General features: G+C 42.0%; 1 protein-coding gene across 6 annotated transcripts in view; it reads left to right on the top strand.

The window, feature by feature from the left end:
• Positions 1-21200, top strand: part of MTUS1 (microtubule associated scaffold protein 1) — a 115302-nt gene that overhangs the window by 42700 nt on the left and 51402 nt on the right. For 3 of the 6 annotated variants that reach the window (XM_077302110.1, XM_077302108.1, XM_077302109.1), the window contains exons 4-7: positions 2215-2400; positions 9731-9853; positions 12781-12885; positions 14005-14055. In XM_077302110.1, coding sequence (XP_077158225.1) covers positions 2215-2400; positions 9731-9853; positions 12781-12885; positions 14005-14055 — 465 coding nt within the window. Of the gene's footprint in view, positions 1-2214; positions 2401-3114; positions 3602-9730; positions 9854-12780; positions 12886-14004; positions 14056-19347; positions 19797-21200 lie in introns of those variants that run through there. The other 3 variants (XM_077302112.1, XM_077302111.1, XM_077302113.1) reach the window with 3 other exon arrangements.

The following is a 21200-nucleotide window of genomic DNA, read 5'->3' as shown; positions in this document are numbered from 1 at the left end:
CATACCCTCCCTGCTGCATGTTCTGGCTGCACTAGAAGTATTGAAGGTGGAGGTGCTGGTGCATAGAAGCACATGGTGCTTGGACAGTATTTTTGCTCTGGCGCATAGTGCCCCCTGGAGCGTTTTAGGTATAAGAATCTCTTTGATGGCAGGCCTGCTCATGTGTACCTGCTCAGGAGATACTCGATGAACAATAGATGTAGGTAAGTGCAACTTGGTTTTAAGATAGTTATGAAAGGAATCAATATAGCAGCTGAAGATACCCACATTCCTGTACTGCCCTATACTGCCACCTTGTGTTGGATCTATTGTATGTTTCTTAAATAGCTTATTTATGGGCCTCAAAATGGATTTTTGTCAGAAATCAAATGGTGTTGTTAATCTGCAACCCAACCATCTGATATATGCTATGTAAATTTAGGCTATAAGACACTGGGTTCCTACCTGGGTGCTAACTGTGGGCTTATTTCCCTCCCTCTTGAGTTATTCTGAAGTCTGAGTTAAGTGCCTAAAAGACATATCTGTATCCCTGTCTCTGGGTTGTATAATTATCCAGCAAAAGCAGTGAGTAACTGGTAGTCTACTGAATTAGGAGGTCGGGGCATGGGTTCATCATGGAGGTCATGATCTATTAGAATATTTAAATTCAAGATCTTGTGGAAGGCATTAGGCTATAGTATGGCGATGTTGTTTTTGGCCAGTGATACTGGGAGGAAAGATTTCCAAAACAGAAAAATTTCCATTGAAGAACTTTGCCTTCTGCTAACATTATTGAGATTACATATTTAATTTTTCCAATTTGGATTTTCCTGGAAAACCCACGTTGCAGGTTTTGATCAATATCAGTATTGCAGGATGTCTTATTTAATGCAAATAGTTTTCAGAAACATGACCAATAAGTATGTGTAAATAGTAAGTTCTTACGAAGTTTAACAGCTGTTGCAACCTGTTCTATTTTTGGGGGGGGGGGCATGGAATAGGGTCACTGTGGGTGGGCAGATAGTTGTGAGTTTCCTGTATTCTGCAGGAGGTTGAACTAGATGACCCTGGAGATCCCTTCTAACTCCATTATTCTTTTCGAGAGCCATGCAACTTTCCCCAGATTATTAGAGAAACTAGCTTCAAACCCCGTTCCTAAGAACGGGCCTTGAAAGGCCCCTGGCCTGGCAGCTTAAGGTGGCTTTGGGCAGCAGCTCGCAGTTGGATCAAGTGGGGTGGGCAGGGGCTGGACAGCTTGTTAGTAGGCCGGGGACAGAGCTCCTTAGCAGGCAGTCAGCAGGCTGGGAGGCCATCATTAGTAGGCTCAGCCTAGCAGGCCAGGAGGCCAGGGCCCTCTCCCCTCACCTGCTGCTGGCTCCAGGCACTGAGGCATCTGAGAGCATGAGAGCAAAGAGGCTAGAGTCCAGGGACGGAGGGCAGGAGCTGCAGGGGCAGGTCCAATTAGGGCAAAGCTGGCTGCGCCCTGATTGGCCCTATTCTAACATGGACAGCCGGACATGTCCCACCCCCTAGGCTGTTTCACAAATATATAGAGGAACAACAATAGATAAGGATGGATTAACACTGTTTTTACTTTTAAGCAATTTAGAGATGAGCACAGGATTTTCATCAAAGATTCAGATCTTGCCCCTCCACTGACCTTTCAAGATGATTTTAAGGCTAGCTATTTTCTTGATCAGCCTTTCTCAACTTTTTTACCATTGAAAACCCCCTGAAACATTCTTCATGCTTCAAGAAACCCCAGAGATGGTGCGCTCATGCAGAATATGGTTGGGAAGCATAGCTGTGCAGAAACCCACCCAGGGCCCCTTCCCTTCCCACTTCCTCCAGGCCATCACTGACCATTTTGGGCAGAAGGGTGGGTCAACATGACCATATATGGTTTTATCACCTCACAAATGTTTAACAAATTCAAAAAATATATTTAAAATTAATCAGCTCCCATCCATTCAGGAAACCCTTCTGAGGTCATCAAGAAACTCCATGGTTTCATGAAACCCTGGTTGGGAAAGCGTGCTCCTGACCTTAGTCTTGCCACGCCCCCGTCTCAGTCTCTACCATGGAAATCATACTGCTCTAGCTTACAGAGCTATTGTAATGATTACAATAATGTAATATATGTTTTGAGTGTTGAAAGCAATTCATACTACCATGTTATCGTGACTTTTTGTGTGACTATCAGCCCTGGCTCATTCTTTCTCTTTACACTGATAGGAGCAGCATCTTTTTCTCCTAAAGGGAGGCTCACACCTGCAAGAGCATTGCCTGGATCTTTGACCAGTGCTGGCAAAGGAATTCCTAAATCAAAAGTGCCCGTCAAAGGACCAGGATTTCGGAGAACCCCTAGTCTCTCTTCGGTCAGCAGCACGCAGAGTGACCAAAGTACTTGCAGCAATAAATGTAAGTCAATCCTGATAATCTTTTACTCCAGTGACTAGTTGGCTACAGTATGAGATGGCTTGTTTTCGCCTGTTGTTCAGACCAATGACCTTGCCTCCAGCTCTTGACCTTTATATGCTGCTTTAGCTATCGATCAGAAAATGTTAATTGATGTCTTGAGTGACTTTTGTGCATGTCCTGTCATGAGCGGTGATAGTCTCTAGCTATGCAAGAAACAATATTTTTCCTACCTTATTAAATCTTTTTGTATAAATGCATGTGTCACAAGTTTACTTGTCATTTACAGCCTTATGCAAATGCTTAAGAGCATATAGTTTAAGTGCAAAAAGAGTTAATAAGAGAGGCTTGTTTGTCAGTGCCTTGAACTGTATAAAATATAGGACACAAGGTAGGGATTTGGGGGGGGGGGAGAATGGTAGCACATACTGAAGTAACTCAAGGCTGTTTTCTGGGAAAGAAGTCTGTTATGCTAAAAACATTGATGAGTTAGGCTAACAGTACAGCTATAGTCTTTCCTGTATTCCCCTCCCCCCTCCTTTGGCTATGAAAATAAAGGCTCCCTTTTGTGCTGTTTTTTTTAAGCTGATTGTGACATTTAAATTTTGCAGCATGCATCTCTCCTACCAAGAGATTGGTTCTGCACTGACAGCCATGTTGCCTTTTTTGTGTGTGTGTGTGTGTTTGCCGTTTGGTTTACTCCAGTGCCTGGAATCACCTAAAGAGGTTGTGAATGCTCTGTTTTGTTTTTTTATTCTTGCTCTGAACAAAGGGGAGATCTTTGCTTGGAGACAAAGAACTGTGGAGGTTTCCTTTTCAGATTAAGCATCCAGTGGAAGACTCTTTCTCAGCCTGATTTGCTAGTTGGCTTAATCTGTTTTGTCTCCTGCCTGCCTTGGAGCTTACCATTTTTTTCCACTCTAATTCACTAAGAGCGAGCGTGGGGGAATACTAGCAGAGCGGGGGAACATGGCTGCAGTCTTTCGGGCTTTGAGCTTGCTTTGATCCTTTTAAATGACTATACCAGGAGGACTTCGCAGTTGCACAGAAACTGAATTTTCTCCTCACATTTTCTCCAATTCCACCTTAACGCCACCGGCAGATTCAGGAAGCCACTACGATATTACCTTACTGACCTTGCTGGTGGTGGGATCTTACAGCTTTTGTATAATCCCTTTGTTAGCTTCATTTACTGGGAGAAGAAGTAGGTGTTCATCTTTTCTTTCTTAAGCAAAAGGGCAGCATGCGTTTGGTTTCTTATTCAATAAAGAGTGTGTGTGTTTGTGTATGTCAGAATGCTTTATAAATTGTGGTTGGCTCCCTTTTATTCAGTGTGCTTTTTGTGGGGGAGGGAGAGTAATATTCTGTCTAAATGTAAGCTTGTATTACTGCCGTTTGAGCAATAATCAGGTCTGGGAAGTATCACTTGATTCATTTCTCAGTGCAGGGTTTTTTTTTTGCTGTCAGATGGCTCTTTTAGATCTTCAGATTAATATTTATATATGATAGTCCCAATAATAGTTTGGCTCAGTAGATGGCTGATGACAGACAAAGCTGAGTTGAAAGAAGCATCTTGCTGGGGCATTTTAAGGTCAAAATAGGATGCTTGCTCAGTGTGGCTGTTACAAGTGTAAATTAATAAATACCTGTTAATAATGGGAAATGAATAAAAGTGTAGAGCTTCCCTAGGACTCTTTTCTCCTTTAAAGAAAGCAAGCTTGCATTAGCTGTTTGCTCACTGTGTCTTGTCATCTGCTTCTGTGATTCCCTTAGAAGTTTAAGTTCCTGCAGCGTGTTTTGTTTGTAGAGATAGCTCTTAACTCCTCTCTCTTATTTTAAGATATTTTTGTATAATAGAGCAAAAATTGAAATAGATCTTGAAGTGAGCTAAGAACTATAAATTCTTATGCAAGTTAAACTAAGGAGTTGCATGCATTCCTGTCTACAGAATGAGGCTTTTTTTAAAAAAGCAATTTTGTGGGTTGGGCTGATGTGTATAGAACCCCCCCTGCCTCATGCGTAAGGCAGGTTATTATACTGTTTTGTTCTTATGCTTGGGCTATTGTAACTTTGATAGGCATATAAAGTACTCATCTCTTTCCAGAACTGTCTTGGAACTTGGAAGTGCTGCATTTTTTGTTAGAAGGAAGAACATGCCAATGACTGATAAATCAATTTTTTTTAAGTCGGCTTTCCCATAGCTATGGACTTGCTGGACTTTTAAGAGTCTAGTAAATGGGATATGGTCTAGGTCCTTCCTCCATATGAATGTGTTTTCTTAAAGCACTCAGTTGCTCAAATATAGAATTGTTAAATGTAATCCCTACTGAAAGTCATGTAGAGACTGTTTGGCAAACTTCTGTCTTGTACTGGGCTTTTTGCCCCACAAGGCGGGTGCCAAAGAAGTCATCTGATCAGGTTTCTTCCAACCTTATCTGACCACTAAGAAACAGAAAATGACATGATCCAATTAATCAGCAAGCTGTACCAATTGGAGTTTACACTTAAACAGCTTAGACATTAATTGGCTGGTGGTACCCATCTTATTGTGAGGTAAAGAGCACCTGCAACAGGAGTCCTTGAATTAACTAATTAATAGGTTATTTAATTAATTAAGAGGTGATGTGATAACCACCTTCAAATACTTGAAGGGGATGGTAGGTGAATTTCCTCCAGGCCAGGCTGGATTCTGGAGACTTTTGGTGGGTGGGTAGGTGGGGATCACTTGGGCATTAAATTGGGGTCACTGTGGGTGGGCAGGTAGTTGTGAGTGTCCTGCATTGTGCAGGGGGTTCAACAAGATGACCCTGGAAGTCCCTTCCAACTCTATGATTCTATGAATCTGATTCTAATTGCATACTTAAACACAGATGCAGAGGCTTTTTAAGTTTATTGATATGGTCTAATTTTGTGAATACTGACTTTGAACATTCTTATTGTAACAAGTTCTTTTGTAAAGACTGTTAACACTGTACTGTCATCAAACTAGGTCAGTAGAACACTTTTTTCAGTGTGGTGGTTTGTTTTGTAGGGAGCATTGTCTCATAGTCCTAGAACGTCTGACTGATGGTTGCTATAAGCACTGTACTTGAAGAAAGAGAGGCAAGCATATAAGGAAAGAGTTATATTAACCAGTGAGAAACTTCCGATTTGATTGATGGACTGTATAGCCTATAGTTGCAAGAAGAGAGGCAGCCTTGCCTAATTCCCTTTCTTGTTGCAGCCTGGCGGCCCTCAGGAACAAGCTTTAGGGGCTGTTTGTGGCTGCTATGAGAGTGGAGGTGGGGCCATTGTGCTCTGCTGGGGGAATTCCTTGTGCTTGCAAGAAATGCTCATCTAGAGTAAAGTTGCCATGGACATTCCACATGGATGTTTTGTTCCACTTTGGCTTTCTTACCACAATACAGTTGCTGTGCTCGTTCCCAAAGCCGATTTTGTATAATCCCTTTGGAAAGATCTCATCCGCAAACCACCAAAGGTGCTTTGACTGTTAAGATGTTTCTTTTTTCCTTGTAGAACTCACCCACATTTCTGTATCTCTGCCCTTGCTGCTACCATTTTCCCCAGCTGCTCAAAAGGCCTTTTGAGGGGATTTAAAATTGCAGTCATAAATATGCTGACTTAGTAAGCGCATGAAGCAGATTCTGAGAATCCACGTTGAAGGTCAGTTAGCTATGTGTTTGGCAGCTAAAAATAGCCTCCTTCTTTTTCCAGATGTGGCTTTAGTTTTTATCTAGGCATTGGTGGTATTTATTTTCAACTTTTAGAGTCCAGTGTTTACCTCTGGGCAGTTATTAAAGTCCTGCTGCCATAGTGAAATGAGTGTCTTCTTAAACTGTTAGATTAGCTTTGAAAGCAGTGCATGACTTGCCCATTAGTCTTCTCAACTTTATTGGATTGTGGTACGCAACCTCAGCTTTATTGGATTGTTGTAGGTGATGGGTAGGTAGGCTTGGCTAGTCTTGCATATGTGTGCTTTTCCAGAGGTGTTAATATCTGAATGTCATGAACTATTATCCCAGAGTAGTCACCTTCTTTTGCTAACCTCTGCATTCTGAGAGAGAATATATTTTCAAGTACAAATACTTGACATTTAAGTAGAACAGTCCCAAATCCTTAACACAAGGGAGCAGGCCATGGGAACACACCCTCCCACCATTCTCATGCACAGTTCTACTTGCTCTATCTTCACTGGTATTGGCCATAGTTAAGGCTAATATTGGCACTGGTTGTAACCCTGACTAATGGTGACCAAAGTTTCAAATGCACTGGAGACACAGGTTGGAAAGGTGGGAATTATAGTGGGGTAGTATATATCATATATGTGTGTGGTGTAGCCAGGAGAGCTTACGACTGGAGGATTGTCTAGCAACCAGGCAAGAGATCTTCAGAGGTGGTTTGCCATTGCCGTCCTCTGCGTCGTGACCTCTAGTGTTCCTTGGAAGTCTCCTAGTCAAATATTAACCAAGGCCAACCCTGCTTAGCTTCCAAGATCTGATGAAATCAGAGGTCAGGACAGTGGGGTAAGATACTTGGTAGAAATTGAAGGGACTTAAATTTCTGTAATGAATGGATCAGAATTCTGTGTGAACACAAGGTATGCTCCTTCCTTCCTTCCTTCCTTCCTTCCTTCCTTCCTTCCTTCCTTCCTTCCTTCCTTCCTTCCTTCCTTCCTTCCTTCATTCATTCATTCATTCATTCATTCATTCATTCGATTTCTATCCCACCACTTTCCGTAGAAGCATGATGGGTTACATAAAACAGATAAAAATCCCAATAAAACTAACCATCCCCCTTAAAACCATAGAAACACAAGAAAACAGCATAGTCCCCATTCCTCCCCACGAGGCCAGGCATGCTTCCCTGGGGCCAGGAACCACGAGCAGATTAGCACTCATAGAGCAAAGGACCTTGCGGGGAGCATAAGGAGACAAACAGTCCCTCAGGTTCTAGTGACTGGAGTAGGCTTTCCTAGCTAGGGTTTTGTGAAACCCTGGGGTTTCTTGATGGCCTTGGAAGGGTTTCTTGAATGAGTGGAAGTGAGTTGTTTATACATTTTTGAAATTTGTTAAATATTTATTGGCTGATATGACCATATATGGCCATGTCATTCCACCCCCCCTCCCCCAATGACCAGTGATAGGCCTGGAAGGGGTAGGAAGGGGAGAGGCCCTGGGTGAGCATGCACACAGCTGTTTCCCAACCATATTCTGCAACATTGCTCCACTTCTGGATTATGTTTCAGAGGTTTCCCAATGGAAAAAAGTTTCCCAATGGAAAAAAAAGTCCAGAAAGGCTGGACTAGAGCAAGAAGACTGAAACTGGTCTTGGTGCAGTTTTCCTAGGGAAGAAGAAGAGCTGGTTCTTTTATGCCGCTTTTCTCTACCCGAAGGAGTCTCAAAGTGGCTTACAATCACCTTCTCTTTCCTCTCCCCACAGCAGACATCCTGTGAGATAGGTGAGGCTGAGAGAGCCCTGTTATTACTGCTCAGTCAGAACAGCTTTATCAGTGCTGTGGTGAGCCCAGGGTTTCCCAGCTGGCTGCATGTGGGGAAGCACGGAATCAAACTTGGCTTGTCCACACTCCTAACCACTACACCAAGCTGGCTAGTTTTCAGAGGTGGCTGTGCTGCTAGATTTTTTTCCTGCTTTACCTCCTACTTTCACTCCCTCCCTAGTAGATTTGGGAGCATATAAAAACCAGTGATATGCTTTGTATGTGAATAGGAATTTCACAGCAGGGAGAAAGCTTGTAATAACTCGGCTTTGTTCCAAGAGGAAGTTATGTGAAAGTGCAATATGAATAAGTATGTGAAAGGAACACATTGTAGAGACTAGAAAAGTCTCTACAGTGTGCAAAAAAATAAAAGGGACAGGAAGGAGAACAAGCAATAGTGGTACATAAATGGACAGCTAGAAAAGAGAGCCAGCCATATGGAATGAATTATTTTTACTGCTTTACATGTAGTAATAGCTGTAGGTGGGGGAGGGTTAGTAGAAACCTTTTTTGTTGATTGTAAAATGTTCTGCAAGAATTCTTAACAAAAAAGTGGCATGTGGGAGGAGGATAGTCTATAAGAAGAATAATTCTGGGAGCTTTAGTACAGATTGCCTTGTAGAATGGCTTTTGATATGGCCTCACTCCCCTTAACTCTCCCACAATTATCATCCAAGCTTGAGAGCTGTAGCATGCAGGCTTCTGGAATCACTTTATTGGTCGGAGATCCAGCTGCAATGAATCTTTGAAAGCATTTCCCAAACAAAGATTTTATGTAGGGTTACCAGATGTCTTCCTTTTAGAAGACATATCCTCTCTTTTTGTGGTCTCAGTCTTCTTTTGGACTCTTTAAAAATAACTGATGAAAATGTCCTCTTTGGGGGTCATAATGATCCCTTGTTTGAATTAGTCCTCTGTTGCTTTTCAAAATATGGTTACCCTAATTTTGTGTCTTTGGGCTTGGGTGAATTAGACTAGTCTCTGTGTATACAAAGGGATAACATGCACAGAATGCTTTTGAGAAGGATGGGACAGTGCAAATCCAACAGAGCTGTGTTGGGACCTCAAACTCTAGTTTTTGGACAGCTTGTACCAACATTGGTGAAGAGCAGCGATGCCCATAGAATCATAGAATCATAGAGTTGGAAGGGGCCATACAGGCCATCTAGTCCAACCCCCTGCTCAACGCAGGATTAGCCCTAAGCATCCTAAAGCATCCAAGAAAAGTGTGTATCCATCCTTTGCTTGAAGACTGCCAGTGAGGGGGAGCTCACCACCTCCTTAGGCAGCCTATTCCACTGCTGAACTACTCTGTGAAAACTTTTTTCCTGATATCTAGCCTATATTGTTGTACTTGAAGTTTAAACCCATTACCCATGCCAAACCTTCTACATTCTTGACATAGCATGGTGGGCACAAAAGAGCAGCTAGACGTCAAATGACTGTTGCCGTTTACTTTAAGTCACATAATGAAGATCCTTGTGCTGGGATGGCAAGCAATGTTTAAAAAAATCTGCATGGATGAAGCCCCACCTGGTTCCACCCATTTCCTAAAAACATTGGGTGGGTGATTGGAAAGATTTCAGTGGGCCCCACACTTGGTGATTCTTGGAATAGCAGCTTCAGACAATCAGTGGTTGTCTCCTGGTTTCTGTGACTCCTTGGTTTCTGGTTGAACTCCAGCAGCAGTTAGCATTCAGTCTATGTTCCAATGTAAAAAGTACTGGATGTTAAAATACCCACTTATAACTAGAATGTACTAGCAGATGTGGTGCTGGTTGTGGACTCTTTGAATTGAAGTTGTGTTCTATGTCATTTCTTCTTTGTTATTGACAGCTTCAAGTGCCACAATTATCATCAAGAATGGAGAGTGGCCTTCCAAGTCTGCTTGTCAAAATGGTTCTGCTATAAAGCCAGTGCCCAGGCCAAGAGTGTATTCCCTGAAAAACACTCCAAAAGGTATGTGACTTTTGCATAGCATTTGCCCAGGCATGAGAGAGGCATCCTTACCTTAAAAAAAAAAAAAACACCCCACCGCCATTGTTCTGTTAACTGTGTTCAGTTACAAGCAGTCACCTTGCAAGGTGAATATGGGCTTTTGGTTCCGGTTTTCTAAAACTTGGCGTGGCCTGTTATTCTCAGTCAGCTGTGTTTGAATTGGTGGACTACCAAATCTGCAAAAGGTTTGCTAAGAAATTCATAGGAATAGCTATCTGATCATTATTGTCTGTAATAATTGGCTATGACTGTTGGCTGAAATTCACAGGATTCTAGGTAGCTTGCAGACTAAGCTAGATGCATTATAAGCTTAGAATTGATGCTGTTATATAAAAAGGTCTAGGATTTATAAATGGTTGACATTTTGCTCATGTGTTGGAGGTTGTGACCTCAATAAGACACTAATATTTGCAGCCTGTGGAAAAGATGATCTTTAAACTATTAAGCTTCCCTCTCCAAGTGACTAAGTATGCAGCCAAAGTGATTTTTGTAAGTCAGGACATGTGCTAATGTTGTTCCTGGTGCAGTGGAGCAGAGTTACTGTAGTATATGGAGTAGTTGCACTGCTAATGTAGAGGTCTGATTACATCTGATCCAAGCCCTTGGCAAGGGAGACAACGTATTTTAAACCCTTTCTATACTGCAGTCTTGTAGAATACTTTGGTTCTTGCATAATTGCAAGACTGTTTTCCAAGCAACAAGTTGGATAATTCAGTTACTTAAGAGTTCATAGTTGGATGCCAGAACATCTCCCCCAACCTTTCAGAAGAATCAAAATAGCACAGAGCTGGAAGAGACCACAAAGGGCCGTGTAGTCCAGTCCCCCTTGTGTAGAAGGTGTGAGGGGCAGAAGTACAATATAAACAGCCTTTCTTTTTTACTGAATATGGATGTGGCTTAAGTATCAGTAATGTCAAGATCATATAGGAAGACTTTGCTGCCTTGTCTCTAGCTGGAAACTGTGCATTATATGATATGTTACAGTACTGCACACTGAGTGTCCCAACTTCACATAGTTGATGGCAGCAGGAGGAGGATGCATCGCCACATTACCATTTCACGTGGTTATGTATGTATGTTTCTATTTGTATACCGCCACTCATGACTGGTCGTTCACAGAACAAGCATTAAAATTATAATATGAAATCCCCATAAAACCCTGTGCTTGATTAGCTTGCTACAGGGAGGATCTTCAGTTACTCAGAAAAGCAAACCTTTGACTTGATGGAAAAGATTTTATTGATTGCATAGCATGGCTGGAGCCAGTTTGGTGTAGTGGTTAGGAGTGCGGACTTCTAATCTGGCATGCCGGGTTCGATTCTGCACTCCCCCACATGCAGCCAGCTGGGTGATCTTGGGCTCGCCATGGCACTGATAAAACTGTTCTGACTGAGCAGTGATATCAGAGCTCACCCACCTCACAGGGTGTCTGTTGTGGGGAGAGGAAAGGGAAGGTTCTATGATTCTAAGGTGAATGTAAGCCTCTTTGAGCTTCCTTCGGGTAGAGAAAAGCGGCATATAAGAACCAATTCTTCTTCTTCTTACTGCTAGGTCTGTGGACAAATAGTCACTAGGGTTCTTATCTCAGCCCATAAACCTGCCACAAGTAAATCTTAAACAACTGGCAACGATTGGGCAACCCATAATGGGATCTGTCCTGAAACGCACCAATTGCACATCTCTATTTGTTATATCTCAAAGGTATTGGTTTTGGTATCTTTTCTAAAATATGTCAGCTACTTCAGCTTTTCATGTTTCAGCTTTTCAGGAGCATTAAATCTGTGGGTTTATAGGTAGACACGGACAATGAAAGTGATTTGAGTTCTGTATTAAAACCCCAGCGAACTGAACCATCAAACTCCCACTAAACTACAACTTATATAGAGAGGCAGGCAAAGGATCTTCCTGCCAATGCTTGCTTTTGGTAAATTTTAGTTTAAACTGACTGGATCCAGCAGTTGGGATCTAGCCATGCATTGGTCAGTTATACTGCCCACTTGGATCCTTCCTCGGATCTCAAATTTGGGCCTTGGCAGAACCACAAACACAACAGGGAAGATCCTGGCAATGTGTGACTTGTATATAAGACTGCATTTCTACTAGCTGTCACCTCAGCATGAAGAGTGAGAGAACTGCATGCTCTGCAATACAACCCTCCATTCACAAAATTTCACAAAGTCAAGGTTGTCCTTTGTCCAGATGTGACTTTCCTCCCTAAGCTGGTTTCTCATAATCGCCTCTTGCAGGACATAATACTTCTAGTGTTTTTTTTCCAATCCTAGCTTCACAAGCAGAACAGACTTTGCACTTCTTAGATATTAGGAGAGTTCTACTTCTGATCTAGATGTACAAAAGACTTAAGCATACAAATGAATTCTGATCTCTTCTTATCTGTTCTGCACCCCATGGTGTAGTGGTTGACCATGGTGGTCTCTAATCTGGAGAGTCGAGTTTGATTCCCTACTCTTCCACAAATAGCCAGCTGGGTGACCCTGGGCCAACAACAAGGGAAGAATTATGGGAAGAACATTCTTCCCACCTCTATCATGTGCCAGTTTTGGTGGGAAAATTTGGCACAAGTCAGAGAGGGGAGTGCTCCTAGCACTTCCAATTTTCTAGAAAAATCTGGATTCCCCATCTCTGAAGATGGCCTGTACTTACACAGTCCCATGCATGCCTGCACAGAAGACCACTTAATGAACAGCCATTACAGGTAAGTGTAGCTCTGTTATCCTTTTTTAATGTCTAGTTAGACCTTGGTGTGGGGTTATGGGGGGTGTTTGCAGCAGTATATTCTAGCACCCTGTCTTATTTGTCTGGAGATGTTTAAAATACTTACACCTAATTGAATTTCGGGGGGGGGGGGGTCATCTATGGATTTCATTTAGGAACAAAAAGAAAGTTTGGTGTGGTGAGCCCCTGTGTGCCAAAATCGGCTGGAGCACTTCTTCCAGGAAGGAAAACCAGTGATTCAAACAGCAGTCAGCAATCAGGTAGAGTCTTACTTGATGATGAGCTAATGTTCTTACCTTTTCCTAAGAAAATTCAGCATGTTAACTGCTTTTATTGCTCTTGCTGAAGGTCAAGCTAAGAAATGGGATGCCTCTTGGACATTTTTTTCTACTGGGGACAATCCTGAGCCGTTTAAATGATGATGCATATATCTAACTGTACATCTGGTTTAGTAGGATTTCAGTTGGCTCAATTTAGGAGTGCCCCCGACATGATCACTATTTAGAATGTTTTTCCGGAAAAAGTGGTTGATGGTTCCATGTATGACATAAAATATTTTTGTCATACCAATTTTGCTGCTGGCGCAAAAACTACATGCATTCATTCCTGGAAGCTATGCTGATAGAAGCAAGAGTTTCCAAGTACTTTATATTCAATCTCAGGAGAAATTACTATTAAACTACTGTTTAGTATGCTGTCAACTGGATGGCCCAGGTTAGCCCAATCTCATCAGATCTCTGAAGTAGAGTAGGGTCAGCCCACATTAGTATTTGGTAACAGAGACCACCCGTGAAGCCCAGGGTTGCCATGTTAGAGGCAGACAATGGCAAACCACCTGTGAAAAGTTTGCTTGTGAAAATTTTATTTTAAATAAGTACTTTATAACTGTTGATGCTGGTAGTGGTTGTCTGTATCACATAGGCCTCTACAATCTTGGACATGGTACTATAAAAAGAATGTCAGGAGGAAGTCTGGCAGTTCGCAAGCAGCTATTCCTACAGGGCAGGGACACACAAGGCTGTAAGTTGTCCTCTGGTGGCCAGGTGATGGGCAGCAGGAAACACAGAGGCAAGGCCTCAGATCTGAGAAGGGAAGCTGGGAATCCTGGCCTTTGCATCAGGCAGTTCTTCACAGAGATCAGGTGATGGCAGCAGGTTACTGACGAGAGAAAGAAAAGTCTCTCCAGAAGTTGGAAAAATCCTAGAAGGCAGGGTGGAACATGATCAGTAGGACAAAGCACGCTTATTCTATCACACTGAAGCATCTCTCCCCCCCGTTTGTATGTCCATGTGTAAAACAATAATTAAAAATCTTGCTTGTCAATTGATTTCCTGAAAATTAAATGTGAACCACTGACCTAAGTTTTCTGTTTCCCACAGGGCCTTCAGGACAAAATGGGCCTCGAAATTTATTCTCAGCATTCACTTCTGGTGAGCAGTTTTTTCTTTTGTTTGTAAAGATGTCTTCCTAACAAGGATGCTAGACTTGCACAGCCCAATCTGCATCTTATGAGCCTCTTGTGGCGCAGAGTGGTAAGGCAGCTGTCTGAAAGCTTTGCCCATGAGGTTGGGAGTTCAATCCCAGCAGCCGGCTCAAGGTTGACTCAGCCTTCCATCCTTCCGAGGTCGGTAAAATGAGTACCCAGCTTGCTGGGGGGTAAACGGTCATGACTGGGGAAGGCACTGGCAAACCACCCCGTATTGAGTCTGCCATGAAAACGCTAGAGGGCGTCACCCCAAGGGTCAGACATGACTCGGTGCTTGCACAGGGGATACCTTTACCTTTACCTTTAATCTGCATCTTGGATGGTGTATTCTCACATGACATTGTACACATTAGGCGATTGGCCCATCAGAGACATTATTGTATATTGTGTTTAGCAGTAACTCTTCAGGGTTACAGATAGAGGCCTTATGCATCGCATGCTACTCAGTCCTTTTCACAGAGAATGCCAAGCATTGGACTCCAGACAGTCTGCATGCAGAACAAGAACTCTCCTGTTGAACTATAGACCTGTCCAGCTTTAAAAATTTTGGTGTAGACTGAGAAGCCAATTCTCCTCATGTTTTGCTTAGCTCAATTCATTTTATTTCTTGCTCCACCCCCCTAATCTTTTCTCACACCCATACTTCCCTTCTGTTTTGGTCTTCTCCACCATCAGCATATAGATTATAATCATCTCAGGGAATGGATCCATCGTGCTGTAAAACTGTTGTGCTCATACTTCAGAAGTGAATGTAATTTAAGTCAATAGAAATGGCAGATGTAAGACTTGCTTGGCAATTCCTAATCATGGAGATAACAGTTTGTCTAAAGAAAGGCTTTTATTTCTAGTCATGCAACCTTGTTATTATTGGTATAACTGCTGTCATATAGATAATTTCATACAAGTAGCCTTATTAGTCGGTAGCAGCAGAATAAAACAGGAATCCAGGGGCATCTTAAAGATGCAAACACTCCTTAAGGGAACCCTGGACTCATGTTTTATTTTGCCATCATCATGAAATTTGCTTTAATTTCTGCCTAGTCAACAAAATTCCCCAGTACTATTTATTGAATTAATTTTGAAATTAACAAGTGACTTGAGTAAAGCAGAGCAGATCTAAAGTAAATGCTTCAGGCTGTGCAGCAGCAGAGAGATAACATGGAACTTTGATTTGTATTAGCCACAATTACTCATATAAAAGAGTGGCTTATAAAAAGAGGGGAATGATTTTAACTTATACAAAGGATTGCCAAGCAGTAGCTCAGCGTAAATTGAAGGGGGCGCCATCAATACAACAACATTACTTCTAGGAAAAACACGGAAGTGATGTCATGCCCTTCTAAGAATCACCAGGAACTCTATGGTTTTATTATTCTTTCCACAAATTCCTAGAAAGGCATTATCTTAATTTGATGTTTGCCCTGAAAGTGATGTTATGCTGTTGTACAGACAGTGGTTTCTTTATTTTTCTTCTGCTGGAGCAATGGCAAGCAACTAGGAGCTTGGGCAGAAAATCTCCTACTCCGTGTGAGTACCAGGCAAACTAGTTCACAAGTTTTAGTGATGAGCGATGTCCACAGCAAGCACAAAGTCTGAAAACTGTTCTTACAATACAGAAGGGAGCGGGAGTCATTTTACACTTTTGAGATGTTAGGGACCTGTTAATTGAAACTGGGCACAGAATGGAAACTTGATTATATATAGAATGGAGAAAATTAGAAGTGTTCTTTTAAGTTAAAAACTACATGGATGCCAAGTTGCCTGTGTCAGAAAGAAGAGACAGAAAGCTCCCCCCCGTTTTTTGCAATTCATTATTTCACAACAAAAGACTCTTAACAGTGTTTCCCTGGAAAATAACACAAGGCATAATTATCCAGTACTAACAATAAAGTTGTTGTTAGCAGTTTTTCCCTAGCTGAATATGTCTGTAAAAATTGGAGTAGGGAATGTAATAGAGCACCAGCTATGCATGCAGAAAGTCCCAAACAAAATCCTTGGTCTCGCTAATTGAAGGATTTTTGTTGCAAAAGCTTTTCTCTGTCTGAGAACCTGGAAACTATTGCCGGCCAGAGCAAACAGTGCTGGACCAATGGTTTTCTTTGATGGGTCTGCTGGGTTTTATGTGTCTATAATTAAAAAAATTCTTTAAAAAGGATTAATTTATTTTCCTTTACAGTAGTGAAGGGGATTTCATATTATTGCTTTGTGTCTTTCTTGACTTCTTGAGAAACTTAGGAAAGCATGTTAAAAGGACTTTGTCAAACACAAACCTGTACTTGACTCGAACTAGTAATATGATACTCCTTAATTTCTTTTATTACTTAGTTTCTTTCCTTCTCATATAACTTTTCCTGATTTGCTGTCTCCTCCTTAAAAAGTTGAAATAATAAAACAAACCACCCCGTATTGAGTCTGCCTTGAAAACGCTGGAGGGCGTCACCCCAAGGGTCAGACATGACCCAGTGCTTGCACAGGGGATACCTTTACCTTTACCTTAAAGGTTCAAATAAAAGTGATCTTAGTTCAGTGACCTACTAGAAATCCAGCATTGTTTTACTCTTGGTCCACTGGTTGAAGGTCAGTAATCGGAATGCACAGAGCCAGAGAAAGGTGCAAACAGCACCCCTCTATGGCTGTTTCTGCTGGCAAAAATAGTGCAGTAGGGAAGCTGGAAGCTCCTCCTTCATAGCCTCCTATTGGAGCCCAATAGACTGTTTTTAACATGAATACTTGATACAAGGAGCTATGTGTGATCAAGAGTTTGGTCTGGTAGCCATGTCCAAAATAGTATCACTCATCTAGAGCCAAGCTAGACTTTATAACTGTTAACTAATTTTATAGAGCATTGAAATCTCTCCCCTGGAAAGCTATAGTGAGAGTCCCTTTACTCCCTGCCCACTAACACATCCTAGTTAACTGTACTCTCCACCCTCAGTATTGCCTGTATGGGTTTCGTCTACTCCTTCCAATATGCCAGAGTCAGAAGCTACAAGGCTGAATATTAAGGTTGCCAAACTTCAGGTGGTGGGTAGAGATCTCTTGTTATTACAGCTGATCTTTAGCCCACAGATATCTGTTCACTTGGAGGAAATGGCTGCTTTGGACGGTGGAATCTGTGGCATTATATCCCACTGAAGTTGCACCCCTCCCCAAACCTCACCCTCCTCAAGCTGCACTCCCCAAATCTCCAGGTATTTTCCCAACCCAGAGCTGGAACTGCTGCACTGTTTGTGGTGTGCTTGGTTTTTTTGAGTGGCTCTTGGTTGGGATTTTCCATTTCCTTTTTGTATTTGACTTTTGATGGGTTTGATTCATTATGTTGATACATATGCGCCGATCACCTGTTGGCCATCTTGAGTGGGGCAGAAATTCTTTTTCTTATAGTTTTTTCTATTGGTGTACCCAACACAGTTAGTTGGCTTGTAGTTGACATTTTTATACTATGGTAATTACTGGCATCATATAATCTAAAATTGGCTTTCTGCTTATTGCCGAATAAGGGTTTATTGATGCATCCTGAATTTCTGAGAATAACTGGACAGTAAGGCAGTATGATTTATTGTGAAAAACACCTTTTCTAGTGTTCATTGGCTGTAGTTACTACTTGACTAGATCAGGAAGATACTGTGAAACACAAATGTTGGTTATTGTGGGGTACCATTAGAATGATAGTTGGAGATTGTGATGAATTCGTACAGTGGTTATAGACTTGTGAATGAGCAAGGGGTGAGAAGTAGGTGACAAAAGACTTCAATAAATTGTGCTGCTGGGAATGTTCTCAGGAGATGTTAATTTGGAAACAGTTGCTATGTTCAAAATAAGCTTTTCAAAGACTTGACACTTGGAGAGGGTATTGTAGAGCTGATTGCCCTACATGCACTCTTTTGTGTTCCACCTTCTGTAGCTTCAGATGAAACTAATTTTACTTTGTGTAATACCTCAAAATTGTAAGCTGGAAAAACTGGGAAACTTACCTTAAAAGAGCTCCATTGCTCTGGAACATTGTGTGGTGGAGAGGAGGCTCTTCTTGATTCCATCTCTTACTGCTTTTGGTAGGATGAATGGGCTGCCTGGGGGAAGGATGCTGTTTATTTCATATTCCTCTGATTTCATAGTCAGACATATGGAACAAGAGAAAAAGGCAACAGTCCCCCATCCCATGGCCCTTGGGGGAGTGAGAATGGCATGAAAGGATACCTGAAGCCCATGTTCCTCCTTTGCAGCAGTCCAGAACCAAAGCAATAAACTTCTTTGCAGTATGCCTGCACATGCACAGTACACATGTGGGACTGCATAGGTGACAACTTTGTGAACAACTATTACAGATACGTTTGGAACAATATAACCTATATTTACTTACAGGTAACTATAGATTTGGCATACTCTGCATAGGGACATACTTGGTGGCTTAATTCCGCTTCCAGGTCCATTTGATATTCCTTCTTGAACTGGCAGTTGTCCTTACTATACTGTCCAAAGCATCAAAACAATGTTTAAGACTAACCAAGTTTTATTCAAGATATAAGTGTTCATATGCATGAACACGGCCTTAAATGCAATAAACTGGAAATTACCAGTCCATACATATAGGTGGAGGGTGAATAATACATTATCATGTAGCATAGTGAAGTTGTTTAACAGATTCAAGTTCCAAATGGGAATAAGAAGCTTAGTTTATATGTTTCCCATTTATTTGGTAAATTCGGGAGGGGAAGAGGAAAGAAAATGAAGGAAATAAATATGTCAAAACTGGAAGTTGATGGGCAGATGGCTACCCACCTGAATCTGCCCGGAGCACGTGACCTTTATTGAAGGCTGATTTAATGATGAAAAGCTACCTGGGATGTCTCTCTAGGAATGCTTTTCATCCCGTTTAAGCAAATGCTTTTCACTGATAAGTTCATGGACACATTATTCCAGTGAATTAGAAAAGAAATCAGTATTTTGTTAAAAAAAATGATTAAAATATAGCTGCTACAAAAACAGAATTATAAAAAAAGCATCCGATAAGAGAGCCCTGGTTAAACAGAGTAAACTTAATCTGTTAGGGAGGATATTGAACCTTCTCCTCTAGTGGCCTTGAAAAAAAAGATTTGTATCATCTGTGGTATTACTGGGTGATATATTCAGCCTGGGAGACCACCCACTTCCTCCTCCTCCTCCTCCCCCCCCTCCTGCTTCCCATCCCTACTAGGTTCTGTAGTAGATTAAGCATGAACCGTGTGATGTAATTCGGAGGCTGCTTGCCTTCTGAATCGCAGAGCAGTTTTATGCTGTGGGGAGAGCTTGGTATTAACTGCATCAGTTGGTGAAAGACGCTGCCAGCAGTGCGTGCGTTGTGGATACACTTATCTGCTTTCTTGGATTCGTGTGTGTGTGTGTGTGTGTGTGTGTATTCCTTTGAGGAATTTTAGTAAAACAAGGAAAGGTTCCGCTGTATCGTGAGTTTGTTTTTGCTGGCCGAGCACTGTACTGGCCTCAGTCGGCGCTGAGTTACAGATATAGCATGTGACAGTACATGGAGACTGCTTCTTGCTTGATTTTATTCCATTTGCTCCGAAGACATGTTATGGACTCCGAAATTCTCCTTGTCCAACATGCACGTTCAACTGACTGCAAAAGGATTACTACGAAACCTTCGTCTGCCTTCTAGCTATAGGAAAAGCACGGTTATTTTCCATGCAGGTTGGTACTGTTTTTGTGTGCACGGGGAAAAGGGACATCTTGTTTACTTCTGGTGTTCTTCTTAGCAATTAGGGATTTTTAGGGAGGGACCATGACACTGTTTTTCTTTTTGGCGGCATGTAACCTTAGAAAAACCATGTAGTTGCAGGAAGATTAGATTAATCTTCAGTTTCTCCTATGTGTGTGAGCTGTTGGACAGATGTGTCATCTCATCTCTCGGACTGTGAAGATCATTATTTTAGTGTGATGCTTTTTAATCTGCTATGTAGAGCCTTTCATATATGAATCTGCTAAGTAGAGCCTTTTAAAATGTGTCTACCCCCCCCCCAGTGGCAAAATCCATATTTTTAGCACCATATTTTCTGCGTAGGATTGTGCTGAAAACACTGAGCACCACCGCCATTCCCCCATGCCCTATACTGACTAGGGTTCGATTGAATGTTGCCCAGCACCCTTCCGCATGCCCCAGTCCCACTGACCATACCTCTAATGGGTAGCTGGCTTAGGTAAAGTCCCTTCCTCAATAGATGCCTCAAGGTGCTTGCCATCTTGGGTCCATATTAATGGGTCAAAATCCTGAACACATGATGGCTGTTCTAACCAAAGCAGTGCTCTGTTATACAACCCGAACAACTGTCTTTATCCTTTTAAAATGTCACCACCTCTGGCAAAAAAAGTCGATCTACATTCTAATGCCAGCCTTAGCTCTTGGGCACATGGAAAAGAAGTAGAAATGAGGTAAATTATATTCCTGGGTGAAGCCCAGGTGATTCATTGTAAATGAGGATACATTAATTTTTTTCTGAGGGTTCCCCCCCCCCCCTGTTTCAATCCTGGACGTGATAATAGAGTATAGTATTGAAACTTTAATTTTGGCCCAGAAATTGAGGGATGGGTTGTTGAAAATATGCATGGAACAAATATGTCACAAGACATATGGGGGCTGGGGGAGCAGTGTTCAGTCCTTGGCACGCTATTATTGTGGCTGCTTGTTTTGTGTGTTGTTTTCCATGTCACTTGCCTTCTCTTCCCCCCCTCTGCTCTTCTCCCCCCCCTTCTTCCCATAGGCATTTCCTTTTCAGCCTAGCAACTAATAATCTTAACATCTCACTAGGTCTCTAGGGTATTTTTGACATGCAATTCATGCCCAGTTCTGTGCTGCCCTTGTATGCTTGGTCTTTGTATATTCTTATTTATGCTTTCTCAGTTGCTTGGTCTGACTATCATTCAGATTAATTGTTGTTCATCTGTGCCGGAATGTTTCATTGGCAAGCATTGAGCCAAGCAAACATTAATATATGAGCTGCATGGTACATGTTGCACAACTGTGCTCTTTACACAAATACTTTAGAGGTGCCAGTTATTGGTGTTGCTAACCAACGGGTGAACCTTTTATGTCTTGTA

Source organism: Paroedura picta, chromosome 10, assembly GCF_049243985.1.
Source record: "Paroedura picta isolate Pp20150507F chromosome 10, Ppicta_v3.0, whole genome shotgun sequence".
In the NCBI taxonomy this organism is placed as follows: Eukaryota; Metazoa; Chordata; class Lepidosauria; order Squamata; family Gekkonidae; genus Paroedura; species Paroedura picta.
This window is presented reverse-complemented; position numbering and strand designations above follow the sequence as displayed.